The 18,775-nt window shown below is 34.8% G+C and overlaps 1 protein-coding gene across 1 annotated transcript; it reads left to right on the top strand.

Annotated features, from left to right (window-relative positions):
* Window positions 1-399: 399 nt before the first annotated feature.
* Window positions 400-18,060, top strand: LOC110103417 (alpha N-terminal protein methyltransferase 1). Its single transcript, XM_020832130.2, has 8 exons — window positions 400-584; window positions 658-796; window positions 1,394-1,452; window positions 9,484-9,603; window positions 9,685-9,786; window positions 10,835-10,889; window positions 17,478-17,575; window positions 17,649-18,060. Exons 1-8 carry the CDS (start codon window positions 423-425, stop codon window positions 17,778-17,780), a joined length of 867 nt encoding a protein of 288 aa, XP_020687789.1. The 5' UTR covers window positions 400-422; the 3' UTR covers window positions 17,781-18,060.
* The last annotated feature ends 715 nt before the right edge of the window (window positions 18,061-18,775 follow it).

The raw sequence follows: 18,775 nt of genomic DNA, 5'->3' as shown, positions 1-18,775 counted from the left end.
TAATATTAAAGTTTTTGATCTTAAATATGTAAATAGAATAGTATTAAATGTTATGTATGTAAATCTCCCTTTTTAATATCAAATATATCACTCATGTATTTTATTCTTACCACGCATACTGTCATATAAATTTTAATATTTTATTATATGTACTTATATTTATTTTATAGATGATAGTCATATAATATTAAAATTTTAAATATTAGATATATAAATAATATGAAATAAAATGGTATCTACCTAAAATCCCCTTTAAATAACTATATAATTTAATTTATATATTAATGAACTATATAAAGTAAATCCAAAGCTGAAAGAATTTCCAACTGCGAGTGGTTTTTGAAAGATAAATCCCTTTTGCTCATCTTACCAGTAGCTCCAAGGGCCTCGTCGCTTCTATTACTACGCTAGATCGAGGGGAGATGGACGCTGCCGGTTTGGACTCCAACGGTCATGGATTCCGCAACGCAGAGGAGATGTGGAGAGAGGAGATCGGCCTCGGTGAGCGGGTGGAAGAAGATGCCACATCTGCCCCCGCCGCCAAACGCCATGCCTGGTATCGGAAGGGCATCTCCTACTGGCAAGTAAATAGCTTAAAATCGCCGCCTTTATTTATATACTCCTCCTACCATCTTTTTCCATTTCTTCTCTATCTAGGGCGTGGATGCATCGGTGGACGGAGTTCTTGGTGGTTACGGCCATGTAAATGAGGCTGACGTGAAGGGAAGCGAGGCCTTCCTCAAACCCTTACTTATCGATCGGTTTGGAAACGAAAGGCGGCACCTTGTGGCCCTTGGTAACTTTTTTCTTTCTCCTGCTTCTCACTTGTTTGGATGAAAATGCGGTTTTGTATTCTAACAGAAGCAATTCATAGTTCTAAAGAATAGAAGCTTCCACAAGGCATTCGCGCCTTCTAGGAAATTCACTTTAAAAAACAAGCTTTTATTAAGATAATCCTAACCAGAACGGGTTGGCAAGTACTACAACACTAAGGGGTACTTCAAACAAGCTTTCTTTATTGCTTTTTAGAGTAGAGTTTGAAATGTTTCGTAAATCATCTACTTGATAGTAGTTTCACAGCCTACTTTAATTAAGAGAACCCTAACCAAATGAATAGATTTGTTCTGTTAGGCTTTGTTTGGAATGAAGTGCGGTGGAGGAAATGAAATGGAATGTGGAAAACTTATGGTCTCATTATGAATCTAGAATGACTGATTTCATGCATCCGAACACAACCTTAGTGCCACCTTTGAGCTGGAGTTTTTGATGTGCTGTAAATAATACATATTATCCTGATTTTAGAAGCTAATGGAGTATTTTATGTAGTGAAAAGCAGATACCTGGCAATGGGGTGTATTATCGTTGTTCTAACCGGCTTTAGAAATTACTGCAGATTGTGGTTCAGGCATAGGGAGGGTCACAAAGAATCTCTTGCTGAGACATTTTAACGAGGTAAGAATCGCTATATTATGGCATGTAATAATTTTTTGATTTGGTATAAGATCACCCATAATTTTGATTGTTGCATGAAATATATATATATATATATATATATAATCCATTCTTTTTGCATGTCTTATGCTATCCAACAAAAATAATTGAATGAAAAACATAAAAAGTAGCTAACAGCTACTTTCTATGTACAAGAAGAATTGACTCTATCTTTCTTAAAGGATATGTCTTGTTGAAGTTGGAATTCAGGCTATGAAGCATGGATACATTGATGGAACATCTTATAAGGTATTTGAATAATATGGACATGAGTGCAAATTTGAAAATGTAGGTATAATTGGTGGATGTAATATGAACTGAAAACTTTTGTATGCATAAATGCATAGACAATTGCATGTATTGATATAGATGAAAAAACATCAATGCATTTTGCACTTACAAACATAAAATTTATAAATAAATAAATGACGACCAAGTTACATCTCATGTTGAAAATATATTGTATAAACATTTTGTAAACATTTTGAGCTCAACTCACATTTATTTTATTCCCAAAAATTTAGATGGTGAATTCCTCAAAAACTTTAGACCTATTAATTTGCTCATTGGAGCTTTAAAAAATTTCACTATAAGTTCTTCCTCATTTTCTAAGGTTTTCTTCCCAAATTGGTTTATGTTTCTTTGGTTGCTTTTATGAGTGAAGGGAAACTATTGATTGTCTTATTGCTTCCCATGAATTGATTCACTCAATTATCAAGCAAAAGAAGGATATTGTAATTTAAAGTAAATTTTGAAAAAAAAAAAATGATAGTTACTGGTGGGATTTTTTAATAATACTCTTTTAAGTTGTTCCTTTCCTTTGAAATGTATCTCCTGGATTATGGATTCTATTTCTCATACAAAATCATTGTTTGTGGGGATCTTTGTAAGCAATTGTAAGCTTTAAAGGTCTTAGGCAAGGACTCATATCCTTTTTGTTATTGTTGATGATATTTTTCATAAACTGGTACAAGGTGTTTCAACTGATAACTTGATTGATGCTTGTTACTGCAACCTTGGAGAGCCACCTATTACTAATCTCCTATTTGTGTTGATACTTTGTTGTTTTGCAGTGCTCATTCTCATTAAACAAATATTCTAAAAAATATTTCATCCATATTTGAATATGTATTTGGGCTTAGAATCAACTTTTAGTATTATCTTATTCATGTTAGTAAGCAGCATGGTTTTGGTGCTCTTGCTTGCTAATATTTTGGGTTTTTAAACCCCACATGTTCTTGGGGGTTCTCTCCGGTTCCAATAGTCTTCAACATGCTTTTTAGAATCCTCTCATCCAAGGTTCAAAATTACGCAATTGGGTATTGAAGCATTTTTCGTTCGTGAGGCGAGGCGTAAGCCTCAAAGCGTTTTGAGGCATAAGCCTCAAAATCTAAAAATTGTGTTAAATCAAAATAAAAGTTAAAAGTGATTTTTTATATAATATTTAAATAATATGTTAAAGGATGACATTAATTTTTTATTGAACTATGAAGTAACAAATTTACATACATATGAAATAAAAAATTGTTTAAGATGTAAAGTGTTAAGTGATCAATTATGTGAGATAGAATTGAAATCTAAATGTACAAGAATAAAACAACATAAAATATGAATTGCATAAAAGTATTATATAACATCAAGTTCAGCTCTAATTTTTTTCTTTCTCAGTTTCCTACTCGTCTACGTTTAATTCTTAAAGAAAGCTAAAATAATTGACAATAACTCAGAAATCATATGTACTATCATTACTAAGGGGATTTTTATTTGAGTCATTGTCATAACAAATTGGTCTCTTTCCCGCCTCATCTTGTAGAGTCCAATACTCTCAATTTGCTTCTTCATTTATCTGAGTCATCTTCATCTTTCATAAATATTTGTCATCAACAAAAATATAATACTCCAAAATTTTAAGAGGAGATGGTGGTGGGGTGCGGCTTTCTAGTGATCCCCTACGACAACTACGATGGTGATGACTACGGTGAAAGCGATGGGCTAGAGGTCGAGGCAATTGAGAGGAAGTTGTTGCGTCTTGGGAGTGCAAGGCATGATTTTTTTGGAGCTTTTGTATATGATTTAGGTAAGTTTTAAATAAATAAAAAAACATAAATAAAGTGAGGCATACGCCTCATTTCAGTGAGGCGCGGGCCTCATAAAAAAAAAATGCTTGAGGCATATGCTTCGAATCATTTTTTATTGGAATTGCGTTGAGGCCCACCTCAACGAGAGCCTCATACTGCACAATTTTAAACAGTGCTCTCATTTGCAAGATTCGTTTGAATCCATCTTTCTAGAAAGGTAACATGTTCTTTAAAGTTGGTAGAACTATGCTTATTAACTACGCACACTCTTTATTACTTCTTATTTTTGGATTCCTAATTGGGTTGATAATATTAAAAGAATTGTTTTGGAAGTGTAATGATGAATGTTGTGGTCCAAATCTAACCAAGTGTAAGTATATTAATAGGCTTAAAGAAAAAGGTGGACTTGGCATCGAGGACCTATGAATGATGAATTTTTCTCTCCTTAATAAATGTATTTGGAAGTCTATTCGATAAAAAAATATTCTATTGTTTCCATCATCCAAAAAATTACTTTGTCAACTTGATTCCCTTGGACTTAATGGTTTAATAATGTTTATTGTTGCACCAATTTTATTAACGGGATATCTAAAGCCTCTAATCTTTTGATTCTTTTCCTTCTCAATGTTTCTTGGACAGCTGACACTAGTAGAAATATTTTATTTTGAAGGGAAATAGATTAATGATTTCTCCCATGCTTTTCAATTTAATGCTCGTTTCATGTATGCTATAAAGTATAATATTTCTCTTGCTCCTTCGTACTACCACTATAGTTTTGCATGGGTTATGGAATGGGTTCATTTCTTTTCATTTTATTGATAGAGTGGAATTCATGTTAAATTTTATCAATGGGTTTGATCTTGAGTTGATTGAGACATTTATTGGTTTCTCTCTCTTCCAATGGTGTTTTTATGTTAGTTTCTTTACTCATTTCTGATGGATGGTGGTGTCATCCTCTTTGATTTGGAGTTTTAGGTATTCTCTAAAAAGTTTGGTACTTGTCTAGTTTCTTTATGAGGAGATAAACTCAGGAAAACTCTCTTTACTCAACAAAGGTCTTGTTAACCCTACTGCTTTTGATATGTGTATGATACGCTAGGGGGCCCACCAAGCCAGCCCAGACTAGCCTAGCCTTGGCTAAACCATCTATTTGCTGGGTAGAATCAGGGGCAGCGGGAGGGGGAATTTTGAGCCCCCTTGTGGGGCCTAGGAGAGCTATTATTCATTATATAAGGAGGAATCAAGGGGGAGCTGTTTAGAAAGGTTTTAATTGTGTTTATTTTGTGTTAAGGCTATTTAAGGGGGAGTTTTATCTAGGGTTTTCATCTTATGTGTGCTAAATTTATTTTTTCTCTTTTGGTGTAAGTTTCCTATCAGCTAGGATTTATGGGAGAGCTAATCTATCACAACCCAACCCAATATGATCTAATACTACACACATGTCATATCATGTCCAATTGTGGTAAGGCTGACCCCAAGATCTGGTTGGAGAAGCACTGAAACAAAACTATCAAAGTATACATAATATAAAGCCACTACTGAATACAAATAAAGTGAAAGACCATTGTTTAAAATTGCGCAATATGAGGCTCGCTTCAGCACAATTCTAGTCCAAAACGCCTTGAGTCTTTTGCAGTTTTGCCTCTAGCATTTTTGTAAGACTTGCACCTCAGCTTAGCTGAGGTCTGTCTTGAGGCATGCCTTGCCTCACTAGCGTGAGGCTTACGTCTCACACTATTTGTATATTTTTTTTATTAAAACTAACATAAATCACGCCTTCATACACATTCGAGCGCAACAACTTCCTATATATTGCCTTTAATTCCAACCTGTGACCTTTGTCATAGCCAACACCGTCATAACTGTCACCGACAATCACTTGAAAGCTGCATACCACCATCCCAAAAAATTTGGAGCATTAATCTCATATTTATGTTGATGAAATAATTTTTAAAAGATGAATATGATTGAAATAAATTAAAAAGAAGTCTATTGGAAGACATTCAACTCTACCGAATGAGGCAGGGGATAGACCAATTTGTTATGACGACAGCTTGGATAAAGACCACCTTAGTGATCATAGTGCATATGATTCCTAAGTTGTTATCAACTACTTCAGTTTTCATTAGGAATTAAATGTAAATGAGTAGAGAATTGGGAAAGAAGAAATTTGAAGTTGAACATGATGTTATATGATACTTTTATGCAATTTTTAAATTTAATATTATTTTTCTCTTATAATATTTTGATTTTAATTCTATTTCACGCAATTTATTACTTGTCACTTCATATCTTTTGCAATTTTTTGTTTTATATGTATGTCAATTTGTTAATTCATATTTCAATAGGAGGTTAATATGTTATCATTTAACATATTATTTAGGTATTATATAAAAAATTTTATTTTTGACATTTATTATTACTTTACGCTATTTTTTGATTTTGAGGCTTACCTCAAAACGCCTTGAGGCTTACGCCTCGCCTCATGAATAAAAAACGCCTCAATACCCAATTGCGCAATTTTAAACATAGTGAAAGACTACTAAATTTCAAATATGATTATCTATATATCATCCAAAAATACATATATAATCTAAGGTATCTAAAGCAGTGCTTGACAATAGTGAAAATGACAAAATAAAAGTCAAGCCTACAAAAATCAAAATTAACCAAAAATATGCCTACAACATGATTAGAGCTCCCTATCCAAAACTACTCAGCTTGCTTCTTACCCTTCCCTTGGCCTAAAAATGGAAGCAGAAGCATGAATGAGCTAATACGGCTCAGTAAGCTATCACAAACTAAAATTAAATCAATAATTGAAATAAAAAAATAAAAATACGATGCTGTAAAAGTATTGTACTTAAAAATTGGAATTGAAATTGAAGCAAAAGCTGAAACTGAAACCAAATGAATTATAAGCAGATACTCATTTTATAAGGAGGCTCTCAGCCTAAGTATATATATATATATATATATATATATATATAGCTTTGTTAACAAAATTCATCTCTATAGCATGCTAGCTCGGCATAATAGAATCCCATCTCAGTCCCCCATTGTCGCTAGCATCACTTCACATTACATCATCTCACATCACATCACATTTCTTTCATCATTATACATAATTTTTCAATGCATTTCATAAATTAAAGCATCTACTTCTCTACCAACATGTCCATTTAAATCTTCTTTAATAAATTTTTTTTCAAGATATATCTTTTGTAATAATTCTTTTTAAGTTATTATAAAATTTAATTTTGAACATATATTCAAACCTACTTGAAAAGTATAAGCATTTATAATAATAATAATCTTAGCATCAACAATAATATTTAAAGTTATAATTTTATCTTCAATTATATTAATTGTTACAACATTATTTTTCAAACTCTTATCTATAATCACACATACATCATTTCTAGTATGATTATACTAGAATACCATAGTTTAAATCTTAAATTATTAATCTCCTTAGCCTTCTCTCCTAATTTCTTGAATGTATGAAATATTTATCTTCCTATGAATAATATGTAGTAATTATATTAATTTGCTTATAAGGGAACTTACATTCCAAGTTCTTATCCTAATTTTAATTTCATGGACTTTCATCTTTGTTCATATCCGTCCATGATGTGGAAACCCTTGTCTATTTAACACTACTTTCTGGCACCGGTGCAACGACCATTGCACATTTGTCATTGTATTCAAATCATACAGCGCATCGCTTCCAGGGAATGCCCTAACATTAACGCAATGTATTAAAGAATTCATGTCATGATTATTCGATAAGTTTTACGCTAGTTGTCGACTACCTAACACAACCCTCCATTTTTTTCATCCAGGATACGAGATATGATGACGATAATGTTATGTGATTAATATGAATAACTAGAAAAAATAAGGATTAAATAAAAGACACCTAAAAATTTAGGGTTTAGTTTGATTATTCAAATTTGTATGCTTAGGCATAACAAATCATGTAGATGTAACTGGCTAAAACTTTGGCTTTTGTTATTGTAATAACTCTTTTATGCACCTTTTCCATGTTCCATATTTTGTTTGTGCTTTACATGTATACCTGTGATGAGGACATCAGTCAGAGATTTTAGCATGTGTACCGTTGACGAAGTCGTAGATCGACAGCTACGATCCAGAGTCTTTACTTTTGATATATTTTGTGTTTTATTTATTTTGCATTTCTATGTTCCAAGTTTACCCCTATGGGTAATGAGTCTCTATTGTAACCTCGAGGGCATTTGTGTCTTTCTGCTTTTCTTATTATTGAGGCCTATATATTAAGGTCTCTTGGATTTGTATGAAAAAATGATTTGATGAATGAAAATTTCAGATTTCTTGGCTTGATCTCTTAGTGAGTTCTTGAGAGAAGAAACCCTAGGTGAAGGTGAGAGCAATACCCATCAACATTCGGAGGATTCCAAGGTTCGTGGCTCCGATCTTTTATTTTCTATTTTTTCCTCTACATCCACCTCCCCTCCTAACCACCGACCCACCGGCCTCCCCAAAACCCCATTCCCTTCCCCTCCTCCCAAAACCGAGCCCCTCCCCTCCCCTAATCCGCCGGCCTCCACCCATCCCTCTACCCAAACCTAGCCGTCGGCCACTCCCCTTGATTCCTAAATTTGAAATTCAAATCTCAAAGCCCATTACTCTCTTTCCTAAAATAGATTTTGGTAATTTGGAAAGTTTCCTAAAGAGAATTCAATTAATTAATTGAATTTTCAAATACTTTCCTATTGCTTAAAACGTAGATAGGAAACTTCCCAATTTAATTAAAACTAAGATGGAAACCTCCCAATTTAATTAAATCTGAGATTAAAATAAGATTTGATTAAATTCCCTAGTTATTTCTTTGGGGCCCACTTAAGACAAAACCCCCAATCCTCCTCCCCATATGGACTGCTCCTCTACCAAGCCTATTCTCTCTCCAAATTAAGTGCTAATCATCATTAATACCCCTTTAATACCTCCCCAAACCGCCGGCCCCTATTCCCCCTTGGAGTAAATTTTTGAAATGCAATTTACTCTCCTCCCTCCCTTAAGAAAATTTGAATTCAAAATTCATATTTACTAAAATCCTTTCCCCACGTCTTCAAACCTAACCCAAACCGACCCTCTCTCTCTTTGGGCTTGCTTTTAATTCTCAAGGGGGAGATTGACATCATCCAATCACCTTTCTTCGACCTCGGATTTGTATCCGAAAGCACTGTCGAGGAATACGTCGATCGTATTCTCTTCCATTTAGCAGACGTTATCGACGAACAAAGACCTATTGGAGAGTGGAATATCACCGGACGACCACCCATTTCTCCAACTCCGACTCCTTCCCCGACGACTAGCACCATCAGCATCGCGTGTCTTCTAACGGCATCTCTAAGTTTTCTTGCAACATTCCTCCGCAAAGAACTATTGTCATGAGTGTGAGTGGGGGATCTCCAGGTGAATGATCTAAATGTTAAACTATGGACTCTTGTTAAATTCGCCATAAGCTTTATTTATTTATGTGGTTGTTGTTTTGCGAGTATCCTAATAATCTCCATAGTAAGTGATTGATATTACTTAATCTTCTCACAGATTGTTCTAAGGTCTAACTTGAAGAAGCATTAGTTTAAATTTAGCAAAGCAAAGTTCATATTTTGATTAATTTCCATAATGCAATTCTTGTTTGCCACTTTGTTTCACATCAACTTGTCTTTTAATGATTACAGGTGTCTGTGTGTGTATGCACTTATGCACTCATTTTTTTTTCTGCATGTATTATCTTGTGTGGCTAGGCATATTTGTGTATGATTATTTTGCTATACTCTAGCTCAACTTTTTTTCTAGATTTGAATTATCAAGTTTTATTATTTGCAAATACATTTTTTGTCTAAATTTTTACGCCCATGTTCAGGTCGATCTTTTGGAGCCTGTATCACATTTTTTAGATGCTGCTCGTGAAAATCTTGCTCCCGAAGGTGATATGAAAGAAGATGTGCACATGGCTGTCAATTTCTTTTGTCTCCCACTTCAGGTCTCATTAATTTGATTTTTTTCTTAATAATTGCATCCATCGATTGAATTTTTTTTTTAATTCAATTATCTTAATATTTAGGAATTTACTCCGGAGATTGGAAGGTATGATGTGATATGGATCCAGTGGTGTATAGGACATCTACCGGATGATGATTTTGTATCATTCTTTAAGAGAGCGAAGGTGTGATCTAAAGCTTTGTTATGCTTTTATTTTTTGATTTCATGGTTTAATCAACTTAGATAAATGTTGCTCTATTTTTCTTTTTTCTTATGATTTGTTTAGGAAGTTCTCAAACTTTTCATTGGTATATAGTTAGTTGAATCTCACACTTTTATTATGCTTCAGATCACTAATTTTTGGGGGGTTTTATTTTTAGCAAGTGGCATTTTCAATAACATTCATTAACCTAATGAAGCATTCCTTTTCTCCATAGTTCTTGCAGCATTAGGGTTTGCATGTATAGAACTCAAGGCACTACTTTAAGCATGTGAATAATCTACTGCAAAACAAATTGAAAAATTAAAATATTTCATGACCGTATATCGGATTTGCAAAACCTAATATTTGAGTTATGTGTAGTAATGCCATTATATATCTTATTCAAATGACTCTTTCAAATAGATAATATGCAAATTCATTAAAATTATGAACAAAGTGGTTATTTGTAGGGTTATTACAAATACTCTAGATAGACTAAAGAGTAGATCTTAGATCCTTGTGACTTGGGTGCGGATTTACTTGGGTCATGTTAAGCTTTTAAGCAAGATTGTCTTGATTTTTATTTCATAGATTGATTGGGATTAAGTAATACATTGCTTCTTATCTCATATTGGAGCAAGTTGCCCTTTTCTATTTGAGATTCTGAGACTGCCTGAAGCACTACCGCATTCTAAAGACTTGAAGAATGGCAAATCTTTCTTGACGGTTTGAAGGGCCCCTTTTCGCCTCTCCTTGACAATTTCCCTTGTAGTAAAATGGGTTCCTATTTACCAGCATTGCTTTTAAACATAACGTTATTTGACTTTATTCCGAAATATCAGTGCCATTTTTATATTTCCATGCTCCATATATGTCATTACCTTTGACAAGTTTTAATTGTTACAAGTTGGCTTAAAGCATTACATCCAAATATAACATTTCCTTAACTTTATTCTGAAATGTCTAAGCTACTTTATGTTTCCATGTTTGATATATGCCCTTTACTTTTGACTACTTATAATTGTTGCAGGTTGGCTTAAAGCAGAATGGCTTCTTTGTTGTTAAAGAGAATGTTGCAAAAACAGGTTTTCTCTCTTGCCTACTTCTTCCTTTCCTCTATGTGTGTGCATCGTAAGTTTTCAAAGGTAGATTATGCTCTAGAGATTTCTCAACATGGCAACCCGAACTGATTATGATTTATTTTATTCCGAGGGATTATGGTTTCTTATGTGCGGCCTCTACGATCAATTTTATTCTCATTCGTAGGTGGAGAACATACTTTATTGAGGACATCAGTTGTACTCTGAGTATATGAAGTTATTGTCATTCATATGGGGACAACTTTGTCATTCAGATGGGAATGAAAGGGGATGGATTATCAATCAGATCAGGATCCAATGGTTCTTCATTCAGTGTCAATTAGGTTGATCCAATTTGCCATTGATAGAGGGCCTAAAGGTGCATCATCTAGGAAGTTTTATAAGTAATCAAGGATTTCCCTCTAAGATATTCAAAGTTGACCAATGTGGTAGTATGCCAAAGGGCGAGTGTTTTAAATGGAAATAGGTTCTATGGTATTGGTATAGCTGCCTGTGGTTCAAAGTTTTAGGGAAATGAACACCAAAGTTCAATGATTTGGCTTTGGATATTCATATCAGAAGTACATTTGGCATGGGATATAGTGTGATATACATTGGTGATTTTAAGATTCACCTTGACAGATTGGCCTGGAACCATGAACTTAATGTGCAAACCCTAATTGGAACTTACAACATTTCTTGGTAAGGCCTACTGCATGGACTTGCCTGGAGATTGAATTTGGTTGCATTCTTTAGTAGGAAGTTAATCTATGATGTGTAGAGTTGGCCTTCAAAGTGAAGGAGCATAGCTTGAAGATTAACAGGAAAATGGTCCGGTGATTGATGACTAGTGGCTGAATGTCAGTTGTGATGTCATGATGGGCTTGGTTGAAGGTTAGGGCTTACAAGTTACTCTGCATAGGAATAGAGAAATTGGGATGGGACTTGCACCACTGAGGTTGAGTGATGCGAAAAGGTGTTAGCTGTTTGACCTAATGACATGTTGGCAATGTGCCAGGCTAATTAAAGGGCTGAGGCTTACATCAGGTAAAAGTTCTAATTATGTGACTTAGAGGGAAGCCCAAAGGTGGGAATTCTGATTTAAAATGTATATCGATCCAAGGATGAGGCCTCGTAGATAGGGCATGCCAAGGATGTATTGGGGACCATGGCCTGATGGGCTTTAATAACAATGCTTCGGCCCAACCAAAGGGTTAAGGACCTATAAACATCTATAAGAAGACAAGTAGACATTGAGATGTCAACACCATAAGAAGAAATCGATATTAACTTGGCTAATCAACTCACTCTTATTCAATATAAAATAGCTATGAGGATGATGAAAAATATGAGTAAGATGATCCTGACAATGAATCTATGACTAGAATATGAAAGATCGATCTCAATATCGTTGTCTCGACAATAAGAAGTCAGTGGGTTCTAGTAGGCAAGCAAACGACTCAAAGTTGAGAATTTTGAACCTTCTTTCAGTGGACGATGTCAACCCTACAAAGCTGAGGGTTAAAATTGATATCCTTACACTTTATTATTCTATCGACTCAGACAACTGATACGCTTTGGTTTCACAAATTAGGGTTTGCCCTAATTTTCCTTCAAGAATGGAATTTCTCCACCAAATCTCAATCAACACCAAACAAGAGAGATGAGAGGAAGAACAAAAGAGCTTTGCATTAATCTTGCCGGTCCATCAACAACCTTGACGGCTAAGTTAATTAACAAGAAATATATTTTAGTCTCTATGGGTATTCTTTGCAAGAGAAATTTTCTTTTGCAATATTTATGGTGGAATGCCCATCTTCGGCATGAGCATTAGAACATCACTTCGGGGCAAATTCTAGAGGATGCTTTGACAAGAATTTTACTTTATGGGGCATTGAAAAAAAAAATTGAATGAAGTGGAATGGGTTGGACTAACTGTGAAGGATTACATAACATGGTTCAAGAGATAAGCCTTGATTGATATGATATCTTGTCGAAAGACATCTCTGTTGATATATTGTTGGAGAACATGCCTCTCGTAGAGAGGAAAGGAGGAGAAATGCGGGGCATTGAGAAGAAGTGGAGTTGAAAGGGCTCATATTAAGGTAAAGCAACAACCTCACTTGTTTAAGAAATAGCCTCTATTGTGATCACAATAAGATCACATGACATGATAGATGTAAATATGGGAAACTTTATCAATATTTCTTCCTAGAAAGTTAAAAAGGGATGATATTTGGAAGAAGGTGGCTAATGTAGTGGAATAAGATCAAGCATTGGATTCAATGAATCAACTTTTCTTGAACCTTTCCTTCACGATAATATCGAAGTGGCAAGAGCTGAGTACAACACTTGACCTTAACTAATGCGAGGAACTAGTCACATTACAATCCATGCGAGGAAAATAGTGGTTAATGCCATCTTTGGCTCAGGGAATCATAAGAATATGAATTTAGTGAATCTAAATAGAAAATCAGGCCTTATAATGATTCATTAACTCCATCTTTACCCACTCAGATAGATTTATGACTCAAAGATGTGGATAGAGTTATATTGTTGATTTTACTTTTCCATCACTTGGGAGTTTATCAACAAAGTATTGTGTGAAGTGGTCTCTCTTAATAGTAGCAACAACAAGAAACGTTTATCCCACTATGTGGGGTCGGCTATATGAATCTTTTTTCTCCATTTTGTCTTATTAAAAGTCAAATTCTCATTTAAATCTACTAAAAAGGTCAATTTAATACTTTCTAACTAAGTATTTTTAAGTCCACATCTATCTTTCTTAACATAGGCCAATCTAATATATGTGCTCTCCTAATAGGGTCATATAAAGGCTGATTTTTAAAGTGACCAAACCATCTAAGGAGACTTTTTCTAATCTTATCCACCATGGGAGCTTCTCCAACATTGTAGCGTACATACTCATTTCACATTCTGTGTCTAAGGGTAAAGATCTCTCTTAGCAACTACCAAATTATATTTAGATGCCCATATTTAAAGGATTGAGATGACTTCTACTGAGTGCACTATAATACCATCTTTGTAAATATGGTGTGTATTATACTGTCAATAGGAGAAAGGGTTTTCAACCTCTTAACATGATGGCAAGTGGTTAGGTGAAGAGGATAATTAATGCTTGACAACATTTAATTTTAAGATGTTTGATTGGAGAAGCACTCAACAAAATCACAATAAAGAATTGTTACTCCCTAGGATGGATGACTTACTAGACCAATTGGAACATACTACCCTCTTCACAAAGATGAATATGAAATTTGGCTACCGCTATGTTTGAATTTATTAAAAGAATACATAGAAGATCATGTTCATTACCAAACATTAATTGCTTGAGTGAATTGTATGTCATTTGGTTTATGCAATGTGCTCATGACATCTATATGTCTCGTGAATGACATTCTAAGACCATTCATGGAGGGGTTTGTGATGTTCTATCTTGATGACATCCTCATCAACGATAAGATATTGTAGGAACTCCATATATATGTTTAGATGGTTGAACTCCCAAAAGAAAATCACCTCTTCTTGAACATAAAAGTGATGTGACTTTTGGAGAGAGACCTAATTGTACTTAGGCTTTAAAGTTGGTATTGGGGAGATCAAGATTGGCCTTGAGAAAATAAAAGCAATAAGGGATTACCAATGATTACAGATCATGGCCAACATGCAAAGCCATATAGGAGGGTGTCAATTTTTTCAAAAGTTTATTCTCAACTTCTTGATACTTGTGACACTTCTACATTCACTAAGGCCAACTTGAAGTTATCCTTGGAGAGGAAACATGTAGATATTTTTTGTATCCTTGAAGGATTCGAAGTGAAGGAAGATGCTTCCAGACATGCACTCAAGGTTGCCTTATAGCAAAAAAGGTGACTACTTATAACTATAATAAGGTGCTCATAAAAACCACTAGACGTACAATAAGGAAACACAGGCAACCTTATTTACTTGATAAATAACTATAATTCATGTGGACTACACGCCACTTCAATATCTTTGAACCCAATAAAAGCTTCATGAAACATGACATGTGAAGTGGTCCGCATATTTGTAGCAATGTAACTTAATCATCTAGTACAAAAATGAAGTGCAAAACAAAATGACGAATATCCTATCATGACCTATGGTGACTATTAACAATAATGCAATTACAACTTTTTTGGCACAAGGGGTATGTTGATTTATACAAGCCTAATGAAGACTTCAAATTATTTCTTGATGGCACCCGAGAGGGCGTATATACTATCAAAGAAGGATTTCCTTACAAAGGAATCAATTATATTTCTAAAGATGGTGATTGAGTAAAGTGGATAAGAAGTGCACACTTATAAGGTCATCAATCACTTTGTATTGATAATGATACTTAAAGACATGTAGAGATGCATCTATTTGTTGTGAGTTCATGGTATGACCAAATCCTTGAAGGGATGCATATTTAGTTGCACAAATCCTTACAAGAAGAAGCAAGTATTGTACACTCCTCTACTTGTGTCGACTCGATCATGGGACAAAATCTCCATGGACTTCTTGGGATTACTGTTGTCGGCCCGTAATGTTCATAATTATATTTTTATTATGGTAGATAGGTTCTCAAAGATCATAGTATTCCCGGTGTGTAAGCAAACTATAAATATAAGAAGCAATAGCTATGTGTTTTTCAAGAATACTTGGGTGAATTTCATGTTACCGAGCATAATAATCTCCAATTGAGATTGTCCCCTCAACTATTACTGTAATCGGTGTGGGTCAGAATATATACTACTTTAAATAGGAGCACAACCTTCCAGCCACAAATTGTTAGCTATACTAAGATGATGAACAAAATTGTTGTGCATTTGTTGTGAGGATTTAATGTATGAAATCCAAAGACTTGAGATGAGAGTTTCTCCTATATCCAATTCACATTCAACGGGGCAACACAGTTCAACAAGTTGAGTACCATTTGAGACATGCTTTGGATATTTGCCTCAAATTCATTTGACTCGGGTGTTCTTGACAAAAATAATACTCAACCTCAAAAACACACGACAAAGGTCTCAAAAGAGTTTCTTGGAAAGAATCAGGAAGATTCACTTTGGGGTAGAGACACCTCGCCAAGTCGCAACAATGCTACAAGTGGCAATATGATTAACAACGAGTATAAAAGAAGTTCAAAGATCTTGTATAGCTCCACATTAGCAATGAGAGATTAAATATGGAAGGGCAAAAAATCAAACTGATTATGTATGGACCATTCAATATTTTGCAATATTGATATTGATTATTAATTAGCTGTCTTCCTGATCTACTTAGTTGTGAACATGTAAAATATGAAGCTATGTGATCCTTCAATAGTGTATAATTAAGTAGAAGTAGTACTACCACCTCTTAATGACCTCATGCTAAATCCAATGGATTAGCCAAGAGAATAACGACTTCTAGAGCAAAGAACCACTATGATCTGTCACGATCATGACTCTAAGGTGCTATATAATATTAACTAACACGGTAGGTGGTCTACAAAGTGAATGGTATGCTTGAACTCTGGAAGACTAGTTGTTTCCTCACTGATATTGATTTACATGAAAATTACCTCCTAAAAAGGGGGTGCATTATCAGGAAATAAGAAGACTCAATGACGTGGGGCATGCCAATAGGATTTTTAAGTTGATAATGGACTCTCGAGAGAATCTTACGTGTTCCTAAAAGAATTTGAGCCAAGTGCATTATTGTCAAGTGATGTCAAGGCCGAGGGAAAGCTCAAGAAGGGTCTGGTCTCTCTGAAAGGCGTTCAACTGGCACAAGCTGAGTGTCGAGAGGAAGATCCTGACAATCGAATTGTTGAGAGGAAAATATCTAAATGGTACCCAAGGGACTAGTAACTCTAAAGCCGAGAGCACATTTGATAGCGCAATAATAATGGCAGCATGACACCATCTGTCCAAAATGCGGGCATCGAATGTGGTGCCACTTCATAGTAATTTCCCCAAAAGTGTCTTAATTACTTGTATTTGATGTTGAATTCGGCACTACACTGTTATAAGTGCATGCCATTTTTGAAACCAACGTTCCTTGTCTATATAAATGGATGTTATATAAAGATAAAGAATTTGACTAGTTGTCTTCTACTAAGTTGCATCTTAAGAGAGCTTTCATCCCCATGGCCTCTTAGTGTGAGTCTCTTTAGTTAGAATCCTAGAGAGATTGTGCTTGGCTTTTAGAAAATTTTTGAAATCAGAGAGCGGAGAGTGGATTTAAGGAAGGATCATCTTTCACATATTTTGTTTAGTTCTCTTATTAATAAAACTTGTGACTTCTTTGTTCTAAAATTAAGAATCTAGATTAGTAGTCTCACGCTTTTAGTACCTGCTCAATGAATTTGTCAGGTCTCTTTTAGATTCCTTGCCAGCTTTAACAGATCATGTTGGGTCCAACCTTCTCATCATTAAACCATACAAACCAATCCCCCATCTCAGAAACCCTAAGACAACCCATCTGCAAGCTTGCATTGAAGACCAAGGAAACATTGGAGATAAGCTCTTATTGTCTTTTATGTAATGAAATATTTTCTCAACAACATTCTGTCCCTTGCAGGATTCGTCTTGGATACCGAAGATAGTAGCATCACAAGATCTGATTTGTACTTTAGGGATCTTTTCAAACAGTGCGGCCTGCACGTTCACAGCTCAAAGGTTTGTTGATACTCTTACATATTAACACTTACTGAACCCCCCAGAAGCTCAAATATGAATACAAACATTTCAGGATCAGAAAGGATTTCCTGCAGAACTTTTTGCTGTTAAGATATATGCTTTAGTGTTTGACAAGCCCAAAGGTGGAAGAAACAAAAAACTTCGTTATAAGCCGGCCCCGATCAAGGAACGCCGGCGATCTTAGCAGCCTCTCTGAATGTTTATTGCCTGAACATCTACTAACCCGCCACCAGAGATTGGCAAAGTTAAGGTGTAAGAACTCCTTGAACATTCTTTCAGCATTCACTTTCAATTTTTCATTTCTTTGTATGTGAAGATGAAGTTAAGCAGATGATGCATTGGGTAATGGTTGATCTTCCAATCAGCTGGTTTCTTAAGCTTTCTACACTGAAAATGTTCTCCAGCAGCTCCAAAATTTTGCTCATCCTTGAGATTTTGGTCTAAATGATTCTGATTATGCTGCATTGTTCAATTGTTTTTAGCTGACTCGAAAATGATCATTTGATTTGTTTTTTTTTTTTTAATATATAAATATATTTTTAAAATGGAAGGTTTTTCAATGACTTGTATAATGAGATGGACATTGTTCTTCAGTCCAATTACATAAAGACTTCCAGAAAAATTTTATATGGATTAAGCTTCTCAATCTTTCTCTTTACTGCTGAATGAAATTGGCATTTTCAAAATAATGTGTAAAATTGATAGAGTCAGCAACCAAATCTCTACTAACCTTTGCCATTTAAGTTTCGTTTGGGATGACTTTCTTACTGTTTTTTAAAGCAATTATTTAATACAAAATTAAAATTTTTTATACTAAAAAATTATTTTAAGGAGTAATAAATAAGCAATCATAAACGAAGCCTTAGTATCTAGGTATCCACAACATCAAATCTCCCAGATCATATATATGTAGCTATAGCAAGAATAAATTTGGGTCTCCTCTACACCAAAACCTATTTCCTTCTCTGCTCCTCTCGAAGATCTAACTTCGGCGACTATTGCCTTCTACCTCCCAGGTCACAACCCCCGATCTTAATTTGGCCAAATCCACCACCCAAGGTATCACTAACTCATGTCAATCTACCCCCCCATTTAACACTCTAATGTTCCATGGACGCAGTACACCAATATTCATTTTATTCTCCTCTTCTTGACGCCAGGACCACCTTCTGCCTCTCA

The sequence above is a fragment of the Dendrobium catenatum genome, unplaced genomic scaffold, assembly GCF_001605985.2.
Source record: "Dendrobium catenatum unplaced genomic scaffold, ASM160598v2 fragScaff_scaffold_1056, whole genome shotgun sequence".
In the NCBI taxonomy this organism is placed as follows: domain Eukaryota; kingdom Viridiplantae; phylum Streptophyta; class Magnoliopsida; order Asparagales; family Orchidaceae; genus Dendrobium; species Dendrobium catenatum.
Note: the sequence above shows the minus strand (reverse complement) of the source record. Positions and strands in the feature narration are given on the sequence as shown.